Consider the following 14,003-nt stretch of genomic DNA (forward strand, 5'->3'; position numbering starts at 1 on the left):
GTAACGTCCTTGGATAGGCAAGACTGGAATGTAGAAATATGCGTCCTGCAAGTCCAACGCTACCTTCCAGTCTCCCAGGTCCAGGGCAGACAGGACTTGAGAAAGTGTGAGCATTCTGAATTTCTCCTTTTTCAGGAATACATTTAGAGGGTGCAGTTCTAGGAAAGGACAAAGGCCTCCGACCTTTCTGAGCACCAGAAAGTAGTGGGAATAACAAGTACAACCTACTTATGATGCCGGCACATTCTAATGGATCCCTCAGCCAAAAGAGCTGCCACTTGCTGGCGGAATAGAGATGTGGTCCTCAGCCTGCCTGTTGGAAGTGGGTATCATGAGTGGAAGGGTAATGACAAAGTTGTTGGAGTAGCTCCTTTGGACAATCTGGAGAGCCCAGGAGTCAGATGTTTTTAACCTCTAGTGGTGCTGGTGATCGTGTATCCTGCCTCCCACTGAATGCCCATGATGGTTGGATGGCAAACTAAAGAGGCTTAGAGGCCACGGGGGTGGTGGGGTGGCAGGGTATGGACTGACTATCTCTGGCTACCTGACCCACAAGGTCTGTGGGTACCACGTCTTCTGCCACACAGGGATTGGGAACCCTGCAGACCGTGGTAGCAGGGCGGGTAGAGATGTGGTTGGAAGCCTCTTCCATGGCCAAATAAAGAGCGAAAGACAGACTGGGGTTGGCCTGGGGCCATGGAAAGGCCTAATGACCTGGCCATAGTCCTGCTGTCCTTGAAGTGCTCCAGCGCAGAGTGCACCTAGTCTCCAAAGAGACAGGAACCAAAGGGCATGTCCATGAGCGAGGCTTGGACATCCACCAAAAATACACTGGTTCTCAACCAGGTGTTGTGTCTAAGGACCACCAACAATGAAACAGCTCTGCCTAGCAAGTCTGCCGTATCCAGCCCACAGCGGGCAAACTTAGCTGCGTCTCTTCCATCAACAATAGCTTACAGTATATGCTCAGGCATCCTTCGAGACCATAGGCAGCCCCCATGCAACAGAGTCCCAGAGCGAATGGGCGTTTCGGCCCAAAAGGCATGTGGTGTTCACCAACCGCAGTAGCAGGCTGGTCGAAGAAAACATCTTCTTTCCCAAGGCATCCAGTCTCTTGGATTCCCTGTCCTGAGGACTTGTAGGGAATGTGCCAGAATTTACTTTGGAAGTGGAGGCTTGGACCACCAAGCTCTCCGAAGAAAGGTCCTGGGTGAGGAAGTTGGGATCCCTTGGGGCAGGCTGATGGTGGAGGACAATTGTCCTAAACACAGGAGCCCCTGTACAGGGCTTGGACAAGGTCCCAAGTAGGACATCCGTGAGAGCTACGGTGAACGGCAGAAGCAGCTCCGGTGGGGTCACTCCCAGCTGAAGCACCTCCATCAAGACATTTATCTTGACTACCAGAGCGCAGCTGAAGTCCATGTCTTTGGCCCCCCTCGTCAACACCATAGAAAATAAGGCTCTCTCCTCTATAGCCATGTTAGAAGGAGAGACTGAGCCAGTATCTTGGGAGGTGTCCAGACCACTGGCATCCGCCAGATCCTCACACCAGGTGTCCTCAATGACATCTAGGAACTGGTATTCATCAAGGTCCAGTGGCCCTTCCCAATCATCTTCAAGTCCTAGGCCACAGGAATAGAGCATAGGCTCCGGCCTGGAAGAAATGCCTCTGATCTGCACCGGAGTCTGACGACGCCCATCTTGCTCTGTGTCGGAGGCGGGATGATTATGGGGCAGTGCCACCAGCAGGCGTAGGGGGGAACTTAGGCAGTGCCTGTCGAAGTGGCTCGATCGGAGTCAGTCAGGATCTGTCCATGGATCAAAAGAGGCCTGACTAGCGCTGGGGATGAGCCCTTTGGCGGAAACCCAGTAGGGATCCCTCCCGATCCCGCAGGGCCTGAGGGCGCACCAGTGGGGACAAGCTCCCAAATATGAGGTGCATGGCGTCATAAAACTCCCAGAGTTGTGCAGGGTCACTCCTGCTTCAAAAAACTTTGGGAGGTGCAGAGAAGGCACTGGGGCGGGCTCAATCGCAGAGCCGGGCCTCGAATTTAGGAGGTCCTTTGTTTCGTTGGGGTAAAGTGGAAGACCTCTTTAACCCCTTGTTCTTCCTATGCTTGTGGGACTTGCCCGGATGACTTCAACTGCGATGATGGAGCACTTGGAAAGGCTCTGCTAAACGATCAAGAACTTTCCTCTCGACCGGGATCGAGACCGCTGTGCATCGAGATGCAAGGAGCTTGAGGACGCTCCCTCAAGGCCTTGGGATGCATGCTGCGACAATCTACACAGGTCTTGCCGCCGTGGTCGCAACAGTGGCACCAAACCCAGACTAGTTGTGGACCGTCGCCGAGATTTACTGCTGATGAAAAAGAATGTGAACCCCACACTGGGACAACTTAAGACTTTTTTTGCGAGACCCTCACCCACAGAAGTCAGAGCTTGAAACCAGCCTTCCTCCTCATGGACATCTCCGCCACACGAGGAGACAATGTCTCAAACATCTTCAGGAAAAGAGCTAAAAAAAGGTCAGTCAAAAAGTGACTGGAAGTAGCTCTTTTTCGGATATGTGCTGACTGGCGCAGAAAGAAAAGATGTGACATCAGTGTGCTGGGGTGACGCCTTGTAGTGAATGAGCCACTTTTGTGGTCTGACACCCTATGATGACCCTCAACCACCACCATGTTAACTGATTTTAAGTGTGTTATGTTACCCTAGCCTTAATGTAGGATGGGTTTGCATTTGCCTGCTTCTCTTCTGTCCTGTAATCTTGCTGTCTTTTAGTAGAATAGTCTTGCCAAGAACAGAAGGAATGGGATGTTGAGGTGCAGTGTTGTGGGTGATGGTGCACACATGTGTTCAATGTTGGATACTGAGGGATTAAGTGTATAATGTATTTGCGTTGGGTGAATTATGACTTTGACCTATTGGCTTTGACGTGGTCTAATGTCATTCTGTTTTCTGACTTTACCTTGCTTTATGGCAGTGCTGACTTTTGCCTTTAACATGTTCTGATGTCATCTTGCTTTTCAATTTCATCTTGCTTTGGGCCTTTCTGTGTGCATGGCTTAACTAACTCCATTTTCATGCTGAAGCCATTTTCTGTGCCTGCACGAAGAAGAGGGCATGTTTTGCTTTCCTCCTGTTTTTTCACACTTTACTGACTAGAGAGAACTGGTTCTTTTCAGAGGAATGTACATGGCCTGTCTCGGAGCCATAGCAAAGTCCTTATCAACCGATGCAGTGGCCTTGGAGCAGGCTGGTACGGGCTCTCATGAGAACGAGGGGGTGAGGCTTGCTAGAAGCTTCGTTGTGTTTGAATTTGTATTAAAAAGGGGAGCCTACACTGGCCTGGTGGAAGTTCACGCCGTGGAGCAGACGTGTTGTCACGGAAGAGTGGTGTCACCTCTGAGCTTTCACCCGGTTCAAGCAATGGACTCCCCTTGAGCGAAGTGGGGTGAAATGATGGAGCAGTAGGTGAGGTGTCTTAACTACTAACTGTCTCTCGATTCTTTACTGATTTCCTTTCCTTCTCATTTCTGATTCTTATATCCATACATATATATTTCTACATATATGTTTGCCTTGATTGTGTTTCAATCATACTATTGATATGTTAGAGTCTGCTATGATAGGTGCATTTGGCTTACCGTGTGGTGCTATTTACTAATAAATACATCCCAGATATACCAATTCGCCTTTTCCTTGTAGCAGGAAGTGTGGACTCTTCTTGGCCAAGTATTCTGTTGTAGAAAGGATGGGTGAATTCCCTTCTAGCAGGTAATTGTGTTATAGGAAGTTGTTCTACTCCTAGCAAGTGATGTGCAAAGTATGTTTCGCTCTAGAGAAGTGCTGTGTATATATTGTTTTCTTGCCTTGCCTTTGGGGGAGTGTTGAAAGTTTGCCCACCTTAGGAAGTGCTGTGCATATGTTATATTCCATAAGTTTGGAACGGATGTTCTCTCCCTGGGAAAGTGACGGTACATACCTTGGTCCAGGTGAGATCTGAGCATTACACGCCTATATAGGCAATATGCATGTCACTTCTGGCATGTGCGGCACTGAACAAAGCAACCTACCAGGGCGCAGGGGTAATGCTCATGAAAAATTCTGGATACAGTCTGAGCCCTGGGGATAATTCGAAGGTAAGGAATCTGCAGCTAGAAGTCTCTATCAGGTGTTCTTTTGCCCACCATGCCACCTCAGTCTGAACATAGCTAAGGAGGATCTGGCCTGGCAGTTCGGGCTTGACTACTCCTAATGGAGCAAGGTCAAGACAGATTTGCATATAGCTGGGCCCAAACTGAGGTGGTATGGTGGGCAAAAGATTGTTGAATTGCTTCCCCGAGAAACGGTCAGTAGTTAGACAAATTGCAAGCATTACTCCCATATTTTGTGCATTCGATGTACTGCCCTAAGTGGCGACACTATGCCCAGAAGTGGGTCCCGTGCTAACTGTGCCACTGGAATTAAGCTATACCAAACTGAATAGTCACAATCAGGGAAAATCCAGCCTTGAAGGGAGGACCTGGCCCAGCTGTTCAGGCTGCACTGTTCAGATTGGAGCAGGGTTAAGACTGAATTGCATATGGCTGGGTCCAAACTGAGGTAGCATGGTGGGCAAAAGAAGGATGGGTTGGAATGCAACCCCAAGTAATTGTCAGTGGTTAGACAAATTGCAACCATTCCTACCATCACCGTTTGTGTATTTGAAATCATAATGAAGAACTGCTAAAGCGCAGCAGCAATACTCCACAATACAGACTACTCTACCAATCATCACCGCTAATTGTGTAGCTGCTTAGTACTCAAGTAAACGGACCCAAATGTGACAGACCTTACAATCAAACAATGGTTGAATAGGGCAAACTCAAAGAAGCCAATGGCTGAAGGGAGCTTGGCCTAACGTCTATTCTGTGTGTTGTTCTTAAATGGTGTTTCGCTTCATCAGACATAAAAAAGGGGCGATTAGGTCAGGGTTGAAGCATTTATGTGAAAGATTCTTTTTCTTCAATTTCAGATTGTCTGGTGCATTAAAGAGGAAGGAGAGTAGGAGGGAAACTCAGGTGCAGATATCGGAATGGCATGGTAGACTAGAACGTACAAATGGAAAATAGATGCTAGTTTGTTTACCGCTTGCAGCCTGGTACATCTGTATAACAATGAATCAAAGAGATAAAAACAAATAACAATTCTAATACTTCTGAAGAGGCGGCATGGACCATAAGACTGTTTTAATGACAGACCTTCTGGAGATGCTTGTTCCTCAGACTGGTCATCTAGAAAACTTAAGGGCACGTCAATCTGCTCCTCAGATCCAACAAGAGCATGATCAGTAGGTAAACGCCCTTTCTTTTCCTCTCTCTCTTTCAAAATAATCTGAAAAGAAAATACTCTTAATAGTCAAAAAAGGTTTACTGTGATTGAATAACACATCATAACAATTCATTTACAAAGGGCATAAATAATAAAACTGAATATTAATTAAAACTAAGCTGAATCTAGTGGGTAGTTCTAATATTTACAATAAGAAATGTTAAATTTGTATTCAGTATTGTCACACATATTCAGCTAATGCTTTGTGTCGCAGAAATAGGTATTTACATTTCAGAAATAGGTATAGGTATAACCTTTGAGCAAATAATTAATACATATATTTTTTTTTTAAATGCCATGCTGTATCGGGGAAAGTCCACCAATATCACAGAATAAAGTCTTAAAAGAAGGGAGACAGAGAAAAAGAAGACAGAGAGAAAGAATCAGTTTGAGTGTGTTTTGCGTAATACACATTTGTAGGCCTGGCTTGATAGTGTAAGATGTATTATTACAAATTATTTCAAAGCACCTTATGCTATTAGCTGGTTAGAGGATCATTCTGCCTCCTATGGAATTACTTCCCTGCAATTATTGAGTGACTGTTTTGCATACCAAAATATATTCTTAATAAACACATTAATTCTTTATCACATAGCAGAATTGCATGAGAAAAGCAACAATTATCCGTTGTTTTTCTTTGCAGTGGGCTTTTTTAGTGGTTTACTCAGGACACAAAATGCAAGCCACACCTAACAGCGGGGTTTGTAAACATAATCAGTAAGAGAAATCAAAATGGTTTCTTTTCTGTAAAGGTAGTTTTGCAGCTTGAAAAATTTTCTGGATTGACATGCTGTACATTATTCCGCCATCTAGTGGTTGGGCCCATAATTCTCCTTTATAGTTGTAGTCCTTTTTCTCGTTTTCTTGTTATGCCTGGACTGTCCCACCATTTGGAGTCTGATTCAGCCTCTTTTGACAACATACACCCTTTCCGGAAGCTTCCACGCTTGGTCTCCATCTTAAGATTCTTTTTTTTTTTGTATTGCCGTTTCATCTTTTGCGGAGTGGAGCGGGTCGCCTGTAAATCCAGAAAATTTTTCAAACAGCAAAGCTACCCTTACAGGTAAGAAACCATCTCGTTTTGCTGCAGAAATCTTTTCTGGATTCGAATGCCTTGCATTGATTTTGTAGCGGTTTTTTATCCTTGTAGTGGCTGGTTTAAAAATGAGTTTTAGCTTGTAAATAAATGTTTCAATACTCTTTGTCCCACTTGAGCTTTCTTGTTCGTTTGTATGTCTATCCAGTAGTGCTTTGTGAAAGCGTGCATCAAGTAGCTGCCCTGCAAAGGTCTTGTAATGGTATGTTTGAATGAAAGGTTATTGTTGCTCCTTTTTGCGAGTGGAGTGTGTCCTTGGATTCTATTGTAGTTGTACACCTGCTGCTGCATGACACATCTGAATACCATGTGAGATCCAACTTGCAATGGTATTTTTGTAACTGGTTTCCCTTTGTTATTGTCTTAGAATGAAACAGAGTTTTTGTCCCTTCTTGATTGCTTTAGTTTTCTCCATATAGTACATTCTTGCTCTGCAGGCATCTAATGTGTGTAGCGCTCTTTCTTCTGGAATTTTGGTTCTTGGAAGAAACTTGGTATATATATATAGGTTTGATTTATATGAAAAAATTATGTAACCTTTGATAGGAAATGAGGGTTTGTGCATATGACTATCCAGTCCTTGTGTATTTGCATGTAAGGCGCTTGGATGATGAGCGCTTGTGATTTACTTACTCTTTGATGAGAAATTGCAATAAGGAAAGCTGTTATTAATGTGACCATCTTTAAGGATGCTTTGTACTGGTGTGTGCCATTTGTGAGCTTGTGGTGCAGTGATTACAATGCATTAAGGGGGTAGCAGTCAAGCTGAAATCAACTACATGTCTGTTGAGGACTATCAAACAGTGAAAGGGTAGAAAAATGCAGGAGAAGTTAATGCAACTAGCCCTATTGCTTGCAAAAATACGGATGGCTATTACATGGATGAGCCCGGTGGGTCCCAGCGAACAGGGATGGATTAGAGATGTTAAGGAATGGATGGTAGAGGAGGAAGCCCGGCTTTGCCTGTGTAGACAGGCGAACATGCAGAGGACTTGATAATCTTGGGGGAGTTCCTAACGGGCTTTGAGAAGAGGCATACAGCTGATGGCTAAGAGTCCGAATCCTAAGAGTATACCAGTGCCAATAAAGAACCACATGAATGTTTGAGTGGGAGGCCTAAACTCTAACTACTCAGCCTACTGTCTTAGTAATCATTGATCCATGTGTCTGGGAAACTTCCTGACTTTTTCATAGGTTGAACAGGATGCCATGTGAAGGGGTTTCTTCATTAGCTGTGTCAAAACTAGGTTTAAGCTCCATGTTGGAGCTGGCACCCTTCTTGGAGGTGCTATTTTTTTTGCTCTCTCGAAGAATCTTGATGTGCTGTGAAAAAACTCCTTCCTATATGGCCTCTTGTGTAGGTCACCATCACTGCCAAATGTACCTTAAATGAAGCATAATTCAGTTTGGTGTCTAGCAAGTGTGTAAGATATTGTAAAACTGTTGTGTCCTTTGTATTGCCTGGCAATAAGTTCAATTGTTGCCACCGCCTTCAATATCTTACCCACACTGCTGTGTAGCATTTTCTTATTGTTGGTATGGCTTGCCTGAGAACTGCAATTGTGTTCTCTAGTAGACCTAGGTGTCCAAACTCTATTACCTTAGGAGCCAATCTGCTATTCTCAGTGTTTTGGCTCCAGATGGAGAACCGATCCCCTTGCAAGGAGAGTTGATCTTTCCGACATGGTAGCATCTGTATGGTAGTTTGTGATATTTCTATTAGGTCTGAGAACACCAAGTTTGTCTCGCCTACTGTAGGGCGATGAGTATTTGTCATTGGTGACTGCTTGCATTTGCGGATTACCTTTTGTAAAAGTGGGATTGGGGGAAAATAGTAAGCAAATCTCCCTGACCAGTCTATCAACAGAGCATTCCCCAGGAATAGGGATGTGGGTGCCTGGACGCGAAAGAACAAATGATGGGCAGAATGCTGAACAATGCAAATATTCACCCCAGTCACAAAGATCTGGGTTTAATCCATTGCTATTTTGCTCACCACGCCTCCAGAGTTTGGAATTAGCCATATGCAAATCAGTCTCGACACTGCTCCTCATGGGAACAGTCCAGCCTGAACTACCAAGCCAGGTCCTCCGTGGACTGGAAACAAGCATCCTGGGACCGGTTTCGGGGTATCACCCCTCATCAGGCAGGCTAGCTTGAATCCAGTGGCGCAGTTAGCATGTGACACACAACTTAACATACCCTTCCCACTTCGGGTGACAAAAGCAAAAATGATGAATGGAATGCTGAACAATTCAAACATTTACCCCCCAGTCAGTAGGATCTGGGCTTAATCCACTTTTTTGTGCTCACCGCAACACCCCAGTTTTGAACTAGCCATATGCAAATCAATCTTGACCCTGCTCCTCGTGGGAATATCCCAGCCTGAATTCCTGAGACATGTCCTTCCTGGACCAGAAACAAGCATCCTGGGACCGGTTTTGGGGTATCACCCCTCATCAGCCAGGCTAGCTTGAATCCAGTGGCACAGTGAGCAAGGGAACCATGTCTAGACATAACCTTTTCTCATAGGGTGAGAAAAGCAAAAAAAACAAATGGACAGAATTTTGAATAATGCAAAATTCAACCCCTCCCAACCCAAAGTCACAAAGATCTTGGTTTAATACATTCCTAAGGGAGAAGGGTATGCTCAGCAGTGGGTCCTGTGCTCACTGTGCCACTGAATTCAAGCTAGCCTGGCTGATATTGGGTGATACCCCGAAACAAGTTCCAGAATGCTTGTGTCCAGTCCAGGTAGGACCTGTTTGCATTGTTCAGCATTCCATCCATTATTTGTTCTTTTTGCTCTTCTCGTGAAGCGTTAGCACTCTGTGTTTTCTGTTTGAGTACTGTTTGATTGAGTTGCCGCTCGTGCACGGAGGATACTTGCCTGCTCAGTCTGTCTGCTCTCAAATTGTCCTTCCCTGGAAGGTGAATTGTCATTATGCTTGTACATTTCTGGATAGCCCATCTCCAGATCTATCGCACTAGTTTTGACAGTTCAAAGGATTTTGTTACAACAATGTTCTATTGTCCATTCTAATCAGCAATGACTTCCCCCATAGCTGTTTCTAAAACGCTGTTAAGGCTAGCAACACGGTCTTTAGCTCCAGTACATTGATATGTTGTACATGTTCTCACCAAATCCCTCCGATTGAGTCTTCCCATATGCGCCCCCCAATACATATGTGAGCACTCCGTGGTAATGGTTATTGTGGGAGTAGGTTCTGATAATGGCCTTCCTGTTTTCATATTTGCTCTGTTCCACCACGCTATTTCTTCCTGAACTTTGTGTGACAACTAGATCTTTCCAACTCGCTGTGTATTTTGACCACTGGGTTTAAACCCATTCTTAGGCTGGTCTCATATGTAGCCTTGCATATGGTCTAAGAGTTATGCAGGCGACCATCTTTCCCTGCATTTCACCCTCTGTCCTCACTGTCAGAGACTGACCCTTCTGGTATTGGTGAGTTTTTTAAAGTAAAGACATATCCTTTTCTCACAAGGGCATGCTTTCACTTCTATAGAGTTGATTCTTGCTCACATGAATGGCTTTTCTTGTTTGGATGATGATTTCTCTAGGTCTAGTGAAAATCCCAAGATGTATAGTGTTGCTATCACTATGGTCATGTGCTCTTTGCACTTGAGTTGAGAGTCTGCTTTCACCAGCTAGTTGCCTAAATGTACTCCTTGTATTCCTTGTGTCAAGAATTCCTGTCATGCGAGGGGAGGAAAACGGTAACCAGCTTAAACGGACTACATCTCCCAGGATGCTTAGCGGTTGAGAGGTTATGTAAACAGGAGAGCTGTTACATAACTCAAGGGAAAACACGCCCTTATGTAAACAGGAGAGCTGTTACATAACTCAAGGGAAAACACGCCCTTATGTAAACAGGAGAGCTGTTACATAACTCAAGGAAAACACGCCCTTATGTAAACAGGAGAGCTGTTACATAACTCAAGGAAAACACGCCCTATAAAGGGAGGAACCGGGAGGTACAAGGCGGTCGGATATTGTGTTTACACCGACGTACCTGCTTCGTGTAGAGCAGTGTTCCGGAGTGGTGCTCCAGTAAGGCAAGAACGGAGGTAGGTCGAGTCGTTACTCCCTGGGCCGTGTCTTGCCCCATCGTCACCTGTGAAGGACCCGGAAGCTCTACCGGTCAACCATTGAGCTTCGCTTTTTGACTCGGCTGAGTCAAAGCGCAGTGGCGCTTTTGCTGGTTGGAGTCGTAACTCCCAGCCCGACCAGAGATACAGGGACTGCCAGCTGTAACGCACACCAGGAGGTGTTTGCCGCGTTACAGACTCGGAAGTCCACAGGATCGATCGAGCGGCTGCTCTCGGTTCAGTCTTCTTGCTTTTGATTGGGGTATCGGTGACACATCACCAGGAGGTGACTCCGCGTCCCGGTGCAGTCTGAGGAAGAGGTTGAGCGGCTGCTCCCTTCAGGTAGAGACCCCGGCTGGGTGTTTCCCTGACTCCTCGATTCTCCCCAACACTCGTCGTGCCCCTCACAGCCTACCGATTGGCATTGTCGGCCATTTCATTTCTGCCCTCTGTTGGCATACGCCGGGATCGGCGTATATGCAGAGGACGGTTAGGACCATCCGTGCTGTGGGCTGGTAACGTACTTAGCCTGGAGGATTCCAGTGCCTATAACTTTTGTTTATTCGTTGTATTGTTTTGCCTTCATTAAAATAACTAACCCTTCACAAGTGGTTGCGTCCTCATTATCGTGTCTGTTAAACGATCCTGGGACGTTCAGGGCGTTACACCTTGCTTCCCCACCAACTGCTGCTAGGCACTTTGTAAATACTCTGGGTGCTGACTTTATTCTGAATACTAGCACTCTGAACTAATGAATGTTCTCAGTTTACCACAAAACGCAAGTATTTCTTGTGCCTGTGGTGCATTGGGATGTCGAGATATGCATATTTTAGATCTATTGTTGCCATACGTACTCTGGCATGTTGATTCACTTACTGGTTGGAGTAGCTGCTCCCCTTTGTGGCTGCAGTCTTCCCCTTGGTCGTCCCTAGGGTTGTCGTGGAGTTGACTGGTACTGCCATTATTGCATAGTTTGCGATAGGCTTGTACCCTGAAACACTTGATGTGAAGTTGCGCTCTGGAATCTCCCGCTCCCCGCAGGTCTCCTAGTGGGTGTGGATACTTGTCTTAGGTTTCCCTTAAATTGCAATGCTCCCATTGACTTTGCTGTTTCATTGTTCTTTAGCTGTTGCAGTGTATCATCCACTGTACGGCCAAAGAGTTGCTCCTAATTGAACAGTGTTTTAATGATATTAGCTTGTATTTCAGTTTTGAATCTAGACACCCTTAGCCAAGCGTGTCTTCTTAGGGTGGTCCCCGCCATCATATGCCTACTTGCTGTCTCAGCAGCATTTTTTGCTGATTTCAGGCAAGTGTTGGCAATATTCCTCCCTTCTTCAGAAAGGTTTGCCGCTCTCCTCTGGTATTGTTTAAGCAGATGTTTCATTAGTTCTGCCATCTCCTCCCAGTGCTGATATGTATACCTGTTGAGAAGGGCATTAGAGTTGGCAATGGACCATTGAGTAGGAGCACCTCTAATAATAATAATTTTCTTTCCACCATGTCCATCTTTTTGCTCTCCTTGCCCGGAGGCGGGACGGATGTTGTGGGAAGATTTTGTCTCTTGCTTGCGGTTGCTGAAATAGAGTCTGCTGTGAATGTCCCTCCAATCTATGGACGGCCTTTCATGAAGGCTTAGATTTCTTTTCGGGCCTTGGAGTTACAGACCTGCATGATGTGGGTTCCTTGAAAGCCACTCTTCCTAGGTCCAGTATACTTGGGAGCAGTGGCGGACGGTGACATTTGAAAGTGGTGCGGCGTAAAATGATTGTCATACTTCCCCGTAGCGAGCGAGCCCAAACAACCTAAGGGGGGTTCCGGTGGGTGTCCCCACCCCAAGAAAATTTTGAAAAAAAAAGAGTGTAAAAAAGGTGCAATTTCAAGCACTTTTGAGAAAGCAGCAAGGTTAATAAAGCAATTGTGAAAGTGCAGTTATTATATTATTAAAGAGATGTTATAGAACATAGGTAGCTGCTTATTCAGTATAACCACAGAGCTTCATAACAGACTTTGAGATATAATGCATTTCTGAGTACCTCACAGATGTGTTTTATTTAACAAACAACTAAACAGGTCGCAAACTAGCACCATTCAACATATGCACCTTTTTAGAACGTCGGGGTGAATCATCCTAATACCACAACAACGCCATGAGGGGGCAGGCAGGGTTATATTCTGTATATTCAACAAGTCAACCAGATGGCATTTCAAATTAGTACATTTAGAGCATGCAAGGGGAAAATGACAAAATGTATGGATCCCAATGTACTCCTTTCTACAAGTTGAGTCATTAATCTGCAGTTTTATCGTAAGATCTCTTCTTGAAACATTATGCACTGCCTTATCACGTATCTTGAAATAGCAAACCTATCTTCCATGCTCAGTCAGGCCTAAGGCTGTCCAACAACTACTAGAAACAGCAAAGCTATCTTCCATGCTCAGGCCTAAGACTGTACAACAACTCTACTATATTAAGAACTATGGCTTTGGACAGAAGAAACAAGTCTCATTTGCATCCGACTGATCCCACTCTGGCGAGGCACGGTCTGTGAGGGGAAAAAAAATGGACTGGTAGGAGGCCCAGAGCGATTAGAAGTGGCAAGCATTAAATTATCACCTCTTTGGTAGTTTGAACTGAAATGCTCCTACAGGGGCACAAACAAGTGTGCTCTGTATAGAGCTGCTGCTCATAAGCAATAGAAAAGTAGAGAAAAAAAAACTAGGAACTGGAAGACGACCTGAGCAATTTGCAAACACTGACACATTTGCAAGCATTCTGCCCATTACCTTTCCGTTTTAGTTTGGACAATAAATAGAACACAGGCTAAACAGATACAATTGACTTAGAACAGAAAGAGACATCTCATGGAGGCACACATACTACAGAGTCAAACCTCAGATAAATCTAATTCGGGCTATATAGCTCAATGACTTCTGAATCAGCTGTTGGGACTGGCACTCCCGAACACACTAAACCAAGTTGCGTGAGAAGCATTAAGAGCAGCTCTGCAGAAACAAACCTATGGATCAGAATCAAAACTCGCCCGCCTCACAGAAATGCAACTAAGACCAGCAAATCGTGGTCACTTGTTTCAGAGGACTGTGTGTTCCAGACCGCAGTACAGCGTGTGGGTTCGAGAATCACAAGTCATTCAATGCACGCCTGAAGCGGAAAGCAAAAGCCTTTGAAAAGGAAAACAAGCTGTAATATTCCAAACCTTACATTTGAATCTAAAAACACAACAAGCTGCAAATTACGAGGGCTGGCCAGAGGCTGCGCCGCAGCGCCGGCACGGGTCACATAAATGGGTGGGTGGGAAGGCATTAGGAGCGTGCGTGCTTTTAAAATATTACCAGGTTTAATTCAGCGAGTCAAGTAAAGGTCGGAATTCTGCATCAATCAGCATCGCATATCCCGAGG

At 45.2% G+C, this 14,003-nt stretch overlaps 1 protein-coding gene across 5 annotated transcripts in view; it reads right to left on the reverse strand.

Moving 5' to 3' along the window:
• SECISBP2L (SECIS binding protein 2 like) overlaps positions 1-14,003 on the reverse strand; it is a 600,623-nt gene that overhangs the window by 269,327 nt on the left and 317,293 nt on the right. For all 5 annotated transcript variants that reach the window (XM_085644219.1, XM_085644216.1, XM_085644220.1 and 2 more), the window contains exon 13: positions 5,247-5,379. In XM_085644219.1, the coding sequence (XP_085500345.1) occupies positions 5,247-5,379 (133 nt within the window). The remainder of the gene's footprint in view (positions 1-5,246; positions 5,380-14,003) is intronic.

The sequence above is a fragment of the Triturus cristatus genome, chromosome 3_1 (genome assembly GCF_964204655.1).
Source record: "Triturus cristatus chromosome 3_1, aTriCri1.1, whole genome shotgun sequence".
Lineage (NCBI taxonomy): Eukaryota > Metazoa > Chordata > Amphibia > Caudata > Salamandridae > Triturus > Triturus cristatus.